Genomic DNA, 16,107 nt, shown 5'->3' with positions numbered 1-16,107 from the left:
GTCAAGCCCTCTACCTTTGAGCTACAACCCCTGCCCTTTCTGTACATCCTTACCAGCATGTTTGTCTTTTTAATAATAGATATTCTAACAGAGGTGATCGATTTGGCCATCTTCATAAATTCTTGTAATAATTGTGGTTGATTGTCTTGGCTTTTGTTAAAAACTTTGCAAAGGTAGCTTAAAGACTTTTTTTTTTCAGTATTTACATTTTTTTTTTTTTTAAATGCAGCGGTTTGGACCTCCGCCATAATAATTCTGAATAGGAGGAGCTTGATAACAGTCTTGCTGTTCCCTAGATTTAGTGAGAGTGATTCTAACATTTTACCCTTAAGTATGGTGCATACTAATAAGTTTCTTATAGATACCATTCATTGACTTAAGAGTTTTCTAATATTTCTACTTTATTTTAGTGTTTTCTTTTTAAAATGAAGACTAGGGCTGGGCATGGTGGGGCATGCCTGTAATCCCAGCAACTTGGGAGGCTGAGGCAGGAGGATTGAAAGTTTGAGTCAGGCTCAGCAACCTAGTGGGACTGTCTCACAATAAAAAGTAAAGGCTGGGGATGTGGTTCAGTGGTGAACCCTTGGGTTCAATCCCAGTACCTCCCTCCCCGCAAAAATTAAGAATAGGAATTAAATTTTATCAAATACTTTTTAAGCTGTACTAAGAAGGTAAGATTTTTCTCAATTAGTATTAATAAATTTATATTTAATTGATTTCTTAATGATAAATATTAATATATTTCTAATACTGAAACATTTAAAAATTCCTATGATAAACCTTGCTTGACTGTGGTATATCAATCCTTTCAAATATAGCATTATATTCAATTTTTGCATATTTGTTCATTTATAACTAGAATTGGCTTACTATTTTTTTTTTTTTTTATGTCTGCATCTGGTCTGGAGTTCACCTCATTTCCCATCTTTTTCTAATTTCTGAAATAGCGTTTTTGAAGCTCTATAAATTGTACCTTTAAAAGTTATGTCTTCTTAGGGAGTCCTTGGCTACCTTTTCAATTTCTTTTTTCTTAATTTTTTTCTATCATGTCATCATGTCAGGGTTTTCTTTTCTTCTATTTTTTTTTTTTTTTTTTTTTTGTGGTACTGGGGATTGAACATGGAGCCTCAGGCTAGGCCAAGTGCTCTACTGCTGAGCTATATCCCAGCCCTGCTTTTTCCAATTTATGAACAAAGGTGTATATTGTATTGACCTTTTTTTTTTTTTAATGTTCAAACAAATTCAAATATATACAAAGCAGTCAGAATAGTATATTCCCATTTACCCACTGTCTAGCTTCAACAGTTATTAACTCATGGCTAATCCTGTTTCAATAACAGAAACAACAAAAAAGTTTCACTAGCTTATTTCAGAAATAACCAGTGGGGATTATTTTTTTTAAAGTATCAAGGAATTAAACATATTTGATATTTCAGTCCTTTGTAATTATTTTTCGTGCTTTTCAATTATATCATCTTTGGCCAGTTGTTAAATTTTGAGTCTTCTTGATCATACCTCAGGAATTCTATGGTAGCTTCCTAGCTTTCTCCTGTTCCAACCTGTTTCTATTCTTGCCAAGATTAGACAGTAGATATTTCTTCAGGGAGCCCTAATTCTGTGTTAAATACTGATTCATAATTTCCTTTTATTAAAATAAATTTTCCTTTTATTCTAAGTTATTTAGAAGGGTATTTACAAATTTTCTCTATGACAAGCCTTGCATTTAAAAATGTAAATTTTAGTGTACTGAGGTCAAAAACATACCCATAATCACTCAAGATACTGACATTTTTGATTAACAATTCATATTTTAAAGGAATAAATCCTTTTAAGACTTGTATCTTTCAGATCAAAGAAATCTAATCTTTTTTTCCTTCCTACATCTCCTCTTATCTCTTTCATTTAGAGGCTGGGAATTTTGGACCATGTCTGTATCTCTCAGCTTTCCTAATACTTGTTTCATTTATAATTCTAGGTGAAGTATTGAGATCATCTTGTGATTATCCTGCTGACAGCTTTGTTCTTCAGCTGCATCCTTGTTATTCAGCCTTTAAAAAAGAAAAATAGCTGGGCACAGTGGCACACATCTGTAATCCCAGCTACTCAATTGAAGCAGGAGGATCATAGGTTTGAGGCCAGCCTTGACAACTTAGTAAGAACCTGTCTCAAGAAGGTGGGGATGTGGCTCAGTGGGTTTACTCAAGTGCCACACACACACATACACACACAAATCATACTTTTAATATCTAAGACCAGCTTGGTTGTTCTTTTTGTAATAACCTGTACTTATGTTGTGCCTATGACATTCTCAATGCTCTTGAGATATAAATACATTTAATGTCTTCTTCATTCTGTTATTTGTGTAGATTTTGTGTGTGTGTGTGTGTGTGTGTGTGTGTGTGTGTATGTGTGTGGTACTGGGGATGGAACCCAGGGGCACTGTATTTCTGAGCTACATTCCCAGCCCTTTTTGAGACAGGGTCTTGCTAAGTTGCTGAGGCTGGCCTTGAACTTCCTAGTACATTGGATTACAGGTATGAACCACCATATCTGGCTAGGTGGATTTTTTTTTAAGTTTGGTGCTTGGACCCTTTCATGATTTGGTGATTCATAGTTGAATTTGTTTAGTTGCTTATTTAGTATTTTTGTAGTTGAGTGCTTCTTTTACAGATGTTGTTTCTGTTTATCAAAGCTTGTGATGGGAGCTGTGCTGCTAATCAAGGATACACCAGTATTTAGATTCTGGGCACAGGCTTCTTTTTCTGAGGATTTGCAGCTATCTGGGAGCTTCGTCCTACTTCTCCAGTTCTGGTGGCTTCACCCAAGGCTATGTACAGACACACTTTTTGCCTACCAGTGGGGAGACAGCAGAGGGAGATAGGGCCTGCTTAGCTATTTTGAAGCAGCTCCCTAATCACCCTGGTAAGCACTCCAGGTACCCTCCTGCTCTTTGTTGATTCTGGGTTCCAACCCATCCCTCCAGTTTTGAATTGTAATTTCCTCGTGTTTTGTTTGCCTATCAGCTCTGATCCTAGCTGCTATGTTTCTGGCATTCCTCCAAATTTCAAATACCTTGTGAGCCCTCTCATTTTTCAGTACTGCAGATTTCATTTTTATTCTGCTTTAGAACTTCATGGAATTTAGAAGTAGTTGCTTCTGTGCCATCTTAATCTAGTCTCACTAATGCCACTTAAACAAAATAAAAATTATTATAATCTTTCTTTTTTTGCAGTTAATTTTCTTTCAAAGAACTACTGTTGAAATGGCTCCTGGGATGATCCTATAGTGCTACACAATTAGCTGTTCACAGAAAGTACTGGTTTACAAGGTTTTATTGAAACCTTCCAACATCCAAGTTTTGCAATGAACCTATCAATACTAAAAACCAATTTCTACAGGTTATGAAATATTATTCAGTAGTAACCAATTTTGTTTGTATTGAAAGTAGGGAAAACAGAAACATCTTTTAAAAATGTCTCAGATGACTTTAGGAGAAAAGGCAGACCAGCATTTCCCTTAACTGCCTCACTTTAGAAAGCTTCTGGAGGCAAGAATTCTATGCTGAGGCCGTCCTACTGCTGTCCCCTTCCTCTAGGGATAAAAAGTCTGCAGGGTCAATAGGATATGCCTCTGGGAGCTCATAGATCATGTTAAAGGTTCTTGGGATTCTGAATTTCCTGCTGAAACAGCTTGGTTTCCAGGGCCTGAGAGGGTCTCTTTCCCAGGTCTACCTTCCCCTAAACAAATCCAAGTCAAACGGTGGCTATTTTCAGGGGTGTGGACAAAACTTAGGTATGTAAATGGAAGGGTTCACAAGTGCTCCTGTGAGGCCCTCCAGCATACTGAAGGAGCTGGTGGAAAAAGTAGGTTTTTCACTAGGTGCCATCTTCTGGCATGGAATTCTGAGAAGGTCTGAAAATCTAAAATTCAAATTGGACTTGCATGTTATTGGGGACATAATAGCTTTTCAGTTTAATTTATAACATTGAAATATTTACACTTATTTCCTCAGGATCCAGGAAGGAGAAAGTAATCATTCTTAAGTGGGCTCAGGCAGCACACCTGCTAAGAGAGGCCTTAAGGGATTCCTGCTCAGTTATAGGTAAGTCACTTACAGCTACGGGCATCTTCAATAGTGGAAACTTTTTTTTTTTGCACTGGGGATTGAATCCAGGGTCTTGTGCATGTTAGGCAAGTGCTCTACTAAGCTACCTTTCCAGTCCTTTCTTTTTGGGGGTGGTGAGTATTAGGGATTGAATTTAGGGGCACTCTATCACTGATCCACATCCCTCACCCTTTTTTGTATTTTATTTAGAGACAGAGTCTCACTGAGTTCTTAGTGCCTTCCTGTTGCTGAGGCTGGCTTTGAACTTGGGATCCTCCTGCCTCAGGCTCTTGAGTTACTGAAATTACAAGGGTGCACCACCAAAAGAGCAGTGAAAAGTTCTAAAACCATGTTCCTGGAAGCCATAGGACTAACTATAATTCCTCTATTCCATAGAGATACTTTATGGTCTTTTAATATGTGTCATTGTATGTAGGATTTCCTTAGTAAAAACTAAAACCTCAGCAAGGTGCAGGGGCTCATGCCTATAATCTCAGTTACTCAGGAGGTTGAGGTAAGAGGATCCTAAGTTCCAAACCAGCCTAAGGATCATAGTGAGACCCTGCCTCAAAAATAAACAGCAGCAACAAGATCATAAAGGCAATGTAAAGTGGTTAAGTTACATAGCTATAAAATCAAGACTCCCTGGGTTAGTGCCTAGAATTTGAGTCTCTTACAGTTCCTAAGCTCATTGACACACTAGACTTGGATTCTTCCAGCCCAATGAGGGACTTTTATGTGTGTTATCTTCCCAATTCCATGTTCAGTGATCTCCACTGATGATTGGTAGTTTATACCTGGGCATGGTGGTAGTACTTACACCACAGAAGCTGGCTACAAATCAGGCACAGAGAAATTGGTTCAAATTATTTTCCTCTTTTACAAATTAGTAATCATAACAGTTCCCATATTCTAAGGGAACTAGAATAAATGAGAATATGTTATGTACCCATACAATCATTTAGCAAATGTGAAGTAAAAATGCTTGTAGTTATTACCACATGGTTGGAATGTACACAGGCCAGCTTTTTATAAGGCAGAAGAAATAACTGCCATATGTATAAACTGTTGGTATAAGACCTCTGAGTAAGCACTCGTGTTATTTGCAACTAAATTTTTGTGAAACTTACTGGCTTAGTGGTCCCCTCCAGTAAAAGAAGCAAAATAAGAAAGCTAAGACTACAAGGGATTTCTAATTGGTCAACAAGATCTGTGTGGAAAAGCAGCTATGTCAGCAGAGAGCTTCCAATTTCTAAGCCTGCTGCCAACCTTTGAAAGCCAAGAGATAGAGCCTATAACTTGTCGGAGCAACTTCAGATCAGTAACTGAACCTGCTGAAGGTTATTTACTCATCCCCTCCCACAATAGCAATGCTTATATTTGAATGGAGCTTCATAGTATACTGTGCATTTTCACATATATTCTGGTTTAATTCTTATAACTGCTCTAAGTGGTAGATGAGGAAATAGGCTTAGAAAGGTGAAGCCATTTGCCCAAAGGCCTGGATAACTGAGTTAAAAGATGTTGACTCAAAATCCAAGACTCTCAAAACTAGAAATATAAATCTCAGGGCCACTATGTTTTGAAAGGGTTAATAATCTACCCATCAAACATCAAGATATTTTTTTCTCTCAGTTGTGAGCACAATAAAGAACATCTTCTTGATATTCAATTAGCCTTTTAGGGTTTTTGACTTAAGTATTGTTCCAGGTGTTCTCTTGTAACACTGATGTTACTGTAACATTTATTTACAGCAAAGAGGAGGAAGGGGTAGAGAGATGAACTTGTCTAAGATGGGCAGGAAACCCAGGGGCATTATTTGTATCACACTCAACTCCTTATCTAACCTGCAGCACAAAATATCTCTTTTCTCAATTGATAACAAATACTACTTAAGTAGCTCCTGAGTTTCAGGAGCACTAAAGTCATTTCTTCTATCTTTGAAGGATGAAGGGTCCTCTAAATCCATCTTATACCCTTAAGGTACTGACAAATTCATGATTTTTATCAAATCATGAGAGCCCTTAGTAAGGGACTAGCCATTTTACCAAATTTCTTACTCAACTGATGTTCATTTTATCAGATTTTGACTTGTGTTTGGCAATAATTTTGGACACAACAGGAAAGCAAGACATTTGCAGGTCATAGTGATACATGCCTCTAAATCCCAGCTACTCAGGAGTCTGAATCAGGAGGATCCCAAGTTAAAGGCCAGCCTAGTGAGACACCCCCCATCTCAAAATAAAAAAGTTTGGGGATGTAGTTCTGTGGTAGAGCACCACTGGATTAAATCCTTAGTGGGGGGGAGGGGTTTGGGGGAGGAAGCAGGGATCTGCCAATCAGGTCTGAGATTGATAAGAGCTATTGCTGCAAGACTAATTTTAGGACTTTGTCTAAGCATGGCAACCACACACAGTTACCCTGGGGCCAATGCTTCTAGTGATCATCTTCCCATGGTGAGCATGTGTTATTTCTAAGAGGACTAACCCTAGGAATGATGGAGGGGTACTGTATAAATTTGAACAAATAATTGTTCGTCCCCAGCCTGCCTATCTATTTATCTATTTTTTATTCATTCATTCATTCATTGACAGGGTCTCACTGAATTACCCAGTTTGCAATCCTCCTGCAGTCTCTTGAAAAAACTGGAATTACAGTCATGTGCTTTGCCTGGTTTATAGGGTTTAAATGTGATGAGATTTCTTAAAAAAGTTTTTTCAACACCAAGTCACTTTTAATCCTTTGAAGATGAGATCCTGTTATAATACACAGAAGTTTTACAGAATGGTCCCTCTCCATTGTTATTCTTAAAAAAAATCAAAAAGGAAAAAACCCCTTATTTGCATAGTACTTTATAATCTGCAAAGTTTTCACATTTACATTCTCTCAGGTAATTGTCACAGAAAGCAAATATTTTCATTTAACAATACTGATCTGTGTTCCAGGTACTTTATTGGTAATGGGGCAAATCAGGAATAGAACGTGGTTCTTTTGAGTCCAGTATTCTTTTTCTCATATACCAGGCCACCCTTAAGTGTAAGAGATTTTATTCTAAAGCATTTGTTATTTTGCTCAGAAAAAAAAAAGTACTTTTAAAAAATCTAGTACAAAAATTCACAAAAGATAAAATTACTTGCTATCAAGGTCTTACTGGTAGTACACCTGATTTCTGAAGTCACAGTGTCAGGTCTCTGCAATGCAATGCAGGTGTATTCTATACCCCATACAATCACTGCCCCACAGCTTTCTGACCAAATAAAGTACATTATGAGAGAGGCAGGATAATACATTACCAGAGACCTGAATAAGTGACCTCACAAAGTGAAAGAGACCTTTCAAAAAGCTTACCTGAGTGCAAGCTGTTCCATCCTCTGACTGGGAACCGGTAATGGAATATTAAGAAGCCCAAACTGAGATTCCTGCTATGAAACTAACAACACAAAATACCATAATTTTATAAAAGTTTGTAAAAGATTGCTGATTGGCTATGTTGAAACTATCTGTGGCTAGAAGCTACATATTGAAAACTTAAATACCTGACATCCATTCAAACTTTTAGAAGTTGGGAAATTGTGAACATAGCATGCAGAAAGAGAATCTAAACACCTAAAGTCCAACAAAAAGGTCTGAGAGCATTATTGGTCTATTATGAAAAAGTATTACAATGTGATAACTATTCCAAGTCTTGCAGTTGGCATTCTGGTTAGGACTGTAGGATCTTGTTTTTAAATCAACTACATGCTTCCTATATATGAAATAATTTTAAAACTATAATTCAATTATTAACATTTCAGGGTAATAAGACTAAAGATATTGATTGAAGAATGTTCCTAAACTGTAATTCTGCACTTGAAAATAAATACTAAAACATGGATGGTCTCTCAATATTGCTTTGGGGCATCTTTCTAAATCTTTGATAGAATTAGAAGCCCACAAAAGGTTAGTCAGAGTTCTATGTAAATAATTTCCCAACATTTACAATTTTTGAGTCAAATATATAGTTCTACTTGGGAGCATTTTCTTTCTTTCTTTTTTTTAAAGTCTTTATTTTATTTATTTATATGTGGTGCTGAGGATCAAACCCAGTGCCTCACATGTGCTAGCAAGGCACAACTCCAGCCCCAGGAGTTATTTTTCCCAAACCTATGAGGTCCCTACTTGCCTAGCTATCAGTAAGATGATAGCTGGAAAGTAAGAACTCCTTTCTTGTTATGTACCTTGGATTAAAAAAAAAATTTTTTTTTAAACTTCAAATGATCAAAAGAAGCAAAGCTGGGGCTGTGGCTGTAGCTCAATGTTACAGCCCTTGCCTAGCACGTGTGAGGCACTGGGTTCGATCCTCAGCACCATATAAAAACAAATAAAATAAAGGTATTGTGTCCACCTATAACTAAAAATTTTAAAAAAGCAAAGCCATTGACTTTTTAATTTAGACTTGTGCCCAATATTGAGGCATGATACTACCACCTTGGATGCCAATGAGCAGTTGGAATTGTAACTGGAGCTCCATTCTAGCATACATCTGATTATGCAGCAGTTTGGAGAATAACAATGTCAATGTTGAAATACTGGGATTGTAGGAAAAGACATTTAAAAGGTACTGCCCAACAGAAAGAGAAAAATTGATATGTTTTATAGATTTTCATTAAGGCCTTCCTTTCCACATGGTTCAACGGGTGGAGGTTACAGGCTATCATATACTTGTAAGGAACAGAAAAAAAATCAATGTTCTTACATTGAAAGATCAGGATCAATCATTCCTAGCACTACATTCCTTTAGCTCCTGACCCTACACTTTTAAGTTATTCATTCCCTCACAATGCAGTATCTTAGCATTACTGCGACCACATTTTATATGAAGACATTTTCCTGAACTTTGTAGGGAACTGTATTTTTAAGAAGGAAGATTCTATCACTGAATATTTGGCTTACATGCTACCAAAAAATGACTTCAGAGATTTATTGCAAGTTAAATTATTGTTTGCAAAATTGAGTATCTTTCATCAACACAAGTAAGGATAATAATCTTTTAACTTCCCATTTCACAGGAAAACCAAACAGCAAAAATTAGCCAGAAAGCTATAACTTGTGTCCTGCTTAGGAAAAAAAGGAAACCAGATAATAATTTCTGTAGCTAGCTTTTCAAAATTGTCTTTCAGTTCTACAAGTATTAAGAGCTATAATAGACTTCTAGTCAACATAATCTTACCAGAAGATTCTATGTCAATCATGACCATTTTAGTACTTTCTCTTCTGCTATTATATAGTCTAATTTAAATATAATTCCTTAAGGTAAATTCATGTGTTCCCAAAAAGGTATACTAAAATTAAATGTGCAAAGGTCTACATTAAGGTTTCGAGAGGGAAGGGGAGAAATTACTCCCCCAAATAAAAAACTCCTTGGTGTTAAGTATTTTGCAAATACTTACCAATTTTATTTTCTTTTTATAATTAAACACAACTTGAGTCTGGTGAGTATCTGATTTACCACATCTCTTAAGTTCCAGCCTTATTCAACATTGTATTTTAACAATTATGTGTTCCCCTTTTCCAGACATTTTTACAAACTGAGGGCAAGAATATTACTATTATAGTGAGTTCATGAATTTTTCTATACAAAGACAGTATGACTCTGCTGAAAGTAAACTTCTGACTCTGCCACTGTGAGATAACTTAAGATGTTATCTTTGGTACATAATGGACAATTGTGGGGGTCAATTTATGAAAACTGAATATACAAAAGTGGGAAATTGTTTGACATAATTTCAATTAATAATTTTAAAGAGAGGAGGAAATATAATTCACAATTAACTTAGATCAAAGAATGAGGCACAGAGTTAGCTAAAGTAACACCTGTCATAGGTGGCAGAGCTAGAACTAGAGTCTGAGTTTTACTATTCCTGGTCAGTAATTCCTTATACTACAGAAAACTCACAGGAAATTAATTTTGTTATTATTTAGAATTCTATCCCAACAAACTTTGGTTAGAATTATTAAAAATGTTCAAATTCTGATTACTAATCTTCCTTCCTACTTCAAATTCTATTGATTAAAAGTTAAACTTTAAAAGAACAAAGGAGGATGAAGGGAATGGACAATATAAAGTGGATAAAAATCAAGATAAGATCACAGTCCTTTCCTCTAGTCCTGAAACAGGTTGATTTCAATACTAATTCTTAGGTATTTATCACCTACCTTTCACACTTCTAGAGAAAGTGTGGGAACAGATCTGAAGGTGTGAAGTCGATTCAGTGCCAAAGTATGGGGCGGGGGTGGGGGAGGTCATTTGAGCACTTTTCTTCATCCCTATTAAACCACAAAATCAATTTCTCTCAAAGGAAATTTTATTCTCAGAGAGCTCACATGTATAGTAGTCTCAATCAGTGAAAATAATAGGAGTTTTCTGTTTATTCTTTAAAGTAAGTATAGATGGAAAGAATTGCACAAAAGTTAACCTAGGGGAAAATTTTCACTGACAGATTATACAAACATCCATTCCTAATGCATAGGGAGATCTACAATGTCCAGTGTGGCATATTTTTTAAAAAATATTTTTTAAGTTGTTGATTGACCTTTATTTTATTTATTTGTACGTGGTGTTGAGAATCAAATCCAGTGCCTCACGCATGCTAGGCACAGTGCTCTACCACTAAGTGATAACCCCAGCCCCCCTATATGGCATATTTAAGGCACAAAGCTTTACAGGATTAAAAAGTAGCAGATTAAAAGATATAGAGACTTTATAAAGTGATGGAAAGATTAAAATTGCAAGGAATGAAAATGAAAAGTTAACACATATTTGCTTTTATTTATAGATAACTACCTCATGAACTATAAAGAAGAGAAAGGATGTCAGAATGCAACTTGGATAGGTGTATGCATGCTGTGACTAAGAAGAAACAAACAATGTTTCTCTATATTCAGGTTAGTGAGAACATTATTAGTTTAACAGGGACTTGTGATTATTTAAAATATGCAGAACTTGTTTAGTCTGTGCTTTAGAAATAACTATATAGTGTTATAAATTGAAAAGAACTCAAAAGAATAGTATTAAATATATCCCTGTGTTCTTCAGTCAGCTGTATTAAAAATGACAAATAAAAAATGCATGTTAATATAAAAAAGGGGCACTGTAAGATTTGCTTGCTGCATTAAATCAATAGTTTAATCCATGAAATTTCTCTTTAATTATCATTTAGACAAAAGCATGCAAATAGTCTTAGGATCTACTTAAGAGCCTTCCCCCAGTCCACTAACGGCTATATTCCTCTTTTTAGGAACTAAGCAGGTATTCTGGTAGCTGCTTCCTCTTCTGCATCAGCTCGGTTTGCATTAATTTCTGCAAGTGTTCGGCCGAACCGTGCCCATTCATCATTGCGGGGAACAGCGATCTGCTGTTAAAAGAAAGACAATGTTTTGTGTACCCTGAAATAAAAGATCTTTTTACCTGCTATTATTCAGCTTGTTTTCAAATAATTTTTTCCACTAAAAAGTAATAATTGACCTAAATGGCCTTTCCATAATTACAGGGACTATAACAATGATTTACAACATTTCAAAACAAAAGATGGTGTTTGTGAAGTATGTTGTGACAGACTCAGAAATGACTTTGCTATTATCACCATCAGTGCAAGAGAGAATAACAATGATGCTTTATAAATCTAACTCCTGTGTACTGTCTCATGGATTTTGCTGGTGGGAGTTCCTTTAAAATTTTTTAGTTTATTCTTGTCTCATTCTTCCTTAGAAATAGTTTTTGAAACATTTTCATTTGAAGAGAACCTTTCATGATTCCCTCATAAGAAGCTATGCTACTATTTCACATTTAGTGTTGTAACAAGAGAAAAAGGGAAAAAGAGGTTGCAGTTCTTTTGTTTAACAGAGGCAATCCAGTGATAAAAATTTTTGATAACTGCCAAAATAATATAATAGAGTCTGTCACTGCCAGGATTTGACACAAACCACTCTGTGATAAATAGGTGTACCTGCTTCTAAATCTACACTATCCCATAGGGTAGATACTAGCTACATGTAGCTATATTTAAAGTTAAATAAAACTTAAAATTTAGTTCTTCAGTTGTGCTGGCCACATTTTAATTATTCAATAACTACATGTGGCTAGTAGCTACCATATTAGACAATGCAGATACACAACATTTCCATCTGTGCAGATTAACTGGCTGTTCTAAATGATTCAATCTCCCTCCCTCCAGATCCAATTGCTAGAGGCGATGGGATATTCAGGCAGGATGGGGAATCATGAAATAGCAGAAGAAAAATGACAAAGTTACTAGCCAGGGCTACAATGGAGGGAATTAATCCTGGGTATTACATATTGCCAATCAGACTACTAAAGATGAGGGAGCTGTAACTTATCCTGTTGAATTCAGTTACAATGGCTTTGCATCAAGGATCAAGATTCACATTTCACAGTCATCAGATAATTCTCCAAAGATACTACTTTTGGTTTCTACTATCTGGTCCAAACAAAGCTATGAATAATAATAATAAAAACTTAGTTCTTTAAAATCCCAGTGTCCATCTATAATTCCACATTTCTTCTTCTGCCTGAAGAATTTTTAATTTCCAGTAACATATTCTTCAAGAAACAAGGTACTTCCAATATATTGTACTAGTCACAAAATGTGCCCAAGGACACAGGACATCCATCTTAGAAAGAAAATCTCAAGAGTTATTTCTGTGGTGCAAATTATATAAACATATGGTTTATACAATTCATGATCCTCAAAGATACCTTCACTATAAAGCCACTAAACAGATGTGTCAAAAGTATACGCAGTAAGTCCCATACCTCTCCCACATCATATATAACAATCTGTCCTTCAGAATCACCCACGGCAATCTCTCTTCCAGAGTGGGTCCATCTTACACGATTAAGAGCAGGATTACCCTCCACAGAAATGCTGGCAGTTGGTACCTAAAGTCATTTAAAATATAGTGCAGTGTTAAAAATTTCATCAAGATTTCTATAAATATGTAAAATAGTAATTCTTCTTCCAATTTGGCTGTTGAAAAAAAACCAACCATGGAAATGGATAAAGAATTTTCCCAACTTTCTTCCTATTCAGCAATATATTATGAATGACATTATAGTCAATCCTTGAAAATGGTTTGGGAAAATAAATTCTTATATAAGAAATTCTTACATAACTGGATATACCATTTTGAAATATCTCTTCTTCAATAAAGGATTCTTTGTTGTTTTAACTTTAAGTAGTCAAGCTGTTTGAAAACACATTTAAGAGGAAAACATTTCAAAAGCCCTCATAAACAGATCATGGTTCAATTTTAGAGATAGGAATTACTTTTGTAGCTTGGATCTGTGATGGCTGAAACTTATATTTGATCCACAGTTCCTAAAAATAGTTCACACTGAAGGTATACCATGAGTCTTTCTGAAACCCCTTTATATGCACAAACTTGCAGAATAAAGGCAGGATGATGGCACTAATATAGCAGTACCAGGTCCTTGGGACTGACTGTGTCTCTTCTATGCTGAGAAAAAGGAGTTATTTGCCACACATGGAGCAAATAAATTCAGACTAAAAAGCCCAATAAAATTTTAAAGTTTTGAAATCTGACCAAAATAATTCTTTGATTGATACCAGTCTTCCCCAGATGATTAACTCAATATTGTTAATCTTTCTTTTGTTCTTGTTTCCTTTCTTTGTTCCTTTTTTTTTTTTTTTTTTTTTGGTCCTAAGGATCAATCCCAGGGCCTCACACATGCTAGGCAAGCACTCTGCTACTGAGCTACATTCCCAATATTAGAAATCTATTCTGGTGTATTCTTTAACTATTATAGGAACACCCACATTTAATTATAATCGCAAATCTCTAGAACCAAAATCCAAACTAAGAAAATAAAATTGGTATCATTCTAGGTAAAAGGCATAATAAATTCCAATCATTTAGCAGGGTTTACTTAACCCTGTTTCCCAGTAGTAGTTGAATATACATCCCCAAACTACTCAGTCTGTAGATCATAGTGTTAAAATTCTTACATTTCCAATATATAACTTCTTTGCCCTAACAACCAACTATTTTGACTTCAAGGGATTTGGAGAGATGCCACAGAAATACAGAGATATGTGAGAAAAGGCACACAGTTAGTTTCTCCTCAACAACCATTACTCATGGAACTGCTAATATTACTTCTACCAACTAACAGTAACATAGAAATATAAGAACATTTTAAGCCTCTCTCTGTTGGTAAAAACACATGGCTAAAAATAAGTGATAGCTGCAATTAAATTTCACTGTTAATGTTATTTTAGTATAGCAATTAGGAAATCTGATGGTTTCTAAATTCATTTTATAATACAGGAACTGATTTCAATCCTTCATGGAAAAAGTCATCAAAATACATGTTTCCTTCATTCAAACAAGTCAGGCTAAGACTAATATTTATGAATGATAATTCTATTAAAGCTAGGGTTTAAGGTTAACATTACTTCAGTAGTCTGAAACTGTATTCCAGGCTATGAACAAAAAATATCCCAGCTGCCTTTTGAACGAGACTTTGCCAGGACATTAGAGACAAGATACTGCTCATAAGTTAAAGGAAATGCCCCAGTGCTCATGGCAACGTTATTTCTCCCTTCAGTTCTGCACAGCATGTTGTTTGTATTTAGTGTACAAAGCTTATTTGGTTTCTTTGTGATGAAACCACAATCAGAGTCCTACATTTCTTTAGAATAAAAGGAATTTTACAAATTATTGATAAATCTCCAATTTTCTATTTTTCAGCGCAATTTTTGTTATTTTCCTACTCACCTCTGTATCATTATTGAGATTCCACAAATCCAATCTCCCCATGCCATCCACACAGGCAAACAAGGCTGGGTGGGTGGGTGACCACATAACATCATAAACATAGTCTGAATTATCTTCAAATGAATATAAAGGCTTGTTATTCTGAAAGCAAAAAGTTGATTCTTAGTACAGTAAAAATATGACAACTCACAAATCATTAAACTTCTGATCACTGGAAAAATATGGCTTATATTCAATAGGCATCCCATTTTATGATATTTAACATAGCCTAGAAAAAGGTTTTATAATTTGTTTCATTACAGAATTACTTGGCATTATAAACTAAGAAACAGCTACTGGATTATGTTTTTTTCTTTTAATTTGTAGATGCCACATTGGTTTTAAAAAGGAATGGAATGTGCTTCAAATCATTTGTTAGGGAAAGAATTCTGGGAAAATGATAGCAATGGCAGTGTAATTTTTGAATCTCCTCTAAATTTCCCCATAAAACCAGAAAAAAACAATGAGGATGGCAAAGCAAAAATTCACAATGTCTACGGTAAAATCAGGTGACAAGCCTCCAAGCAAAAGTGGGGGTAAACAAACCTCTGACAACCACACGACCCACACAGTATCTGCATCTATGTGGGAAGAAGTGGGTTCACATATGAGAGCTCCTGAAAGCTAGAGCACAGAAGAGCCTCACAGTCAACAGGTGCTCACTGGACAGCACAGTGGGCCAGTCTAAGAACAGCAGCAGAACTAGGAGGAAGTTCAGCACCATCACCTATAAATAAATGCCAGTAGACTGCAAAGCAGTAAGTAAGGTCTGACTGTGTGATCTGGGTCCTATAATCTCTCAAAATTAACAAATCAATGCTCCCTTCCTCAATAAAGTCTCACTGAAGAGAAATGGCTGGAGGTAGAATCCAAGTTGTGAAATACAGGACAAAAGGGACAAAGAAAAAGAGAAGGTTCAGATAAAAGTGGTGCAGAGGAACAGAAGAGGCACAAATCTCAGAAAGTACAAGATGAATACGTATCTCCACTTTACAAAAACCACAGAAGAGAAAGATTTAACCTAGACCATGAAGCTAGGAAAGCTATCCTTGCCATTCTCTTTTAAGATCTTAAGATTATAGAAAAATTTACTAATAGGTAAGGAGTAACAGAAAGGATCTTCAAATGCATCACAGATCTAAGTGGAAGTACTAAAACTATAAGAC

General features: G+C 35.6%; 1 protein-coding gene across 3 annotated transcripts in view; it reads right to left on the bottom strand.

Annotated features, from left to right (window-relative positions):
- Positions 1–10,888: 10,888 nt before the first annotated feature.
- Positions 10,889–16,107, bottom strand: part of DYNC1I2 (dynein cytoplasmic 1 intermediate chain 2) — a 54,588-nt gene continuing 49,369 nt past the window's right edge. For all 3 annotated transcript variants that reach the window (XM_079135024.1, XM_079135023.1, XM_079135025.1), the window contains 3 exons: positions 14,903–15,043; positions 12,918–13,043; positions 10,889–11,499 (listed from right to left, as the gene is read on the bottom strand). In XM_079135024.1, the coding sequence (XP_078991150.1) occupies positions 11,386–11,499; positions 12,918–13,043; positions 14,903–15,043 (381 nt within the window). In that variant the 3' untranslated portion in view covers positions 10,889–11,385. The remainder of the gene's footprint in view (positions 11,500–12,917; positions 13,044–14,902; positions 15,044–16,107) is intronic.

This window comes from Sciurus vulgaris (assembly GCF_902686455.1).
Source record: "Sciurus vulgaris genome assembly, chromosome: 3".
In the NCBI taxonomy this organism is placed as follows: domain Eukaryota; kingdom Metazoa; phylum Chordata; class Mammalia; order Rodentia; family Sciuridae; genus Sciurus; species Sciurus vulgaris.
The sequence above is the reverse complement of the archived record's forward strand: the minus strand, read 5'-3'. Positions and strand labels throughout refer to the sequence as shown.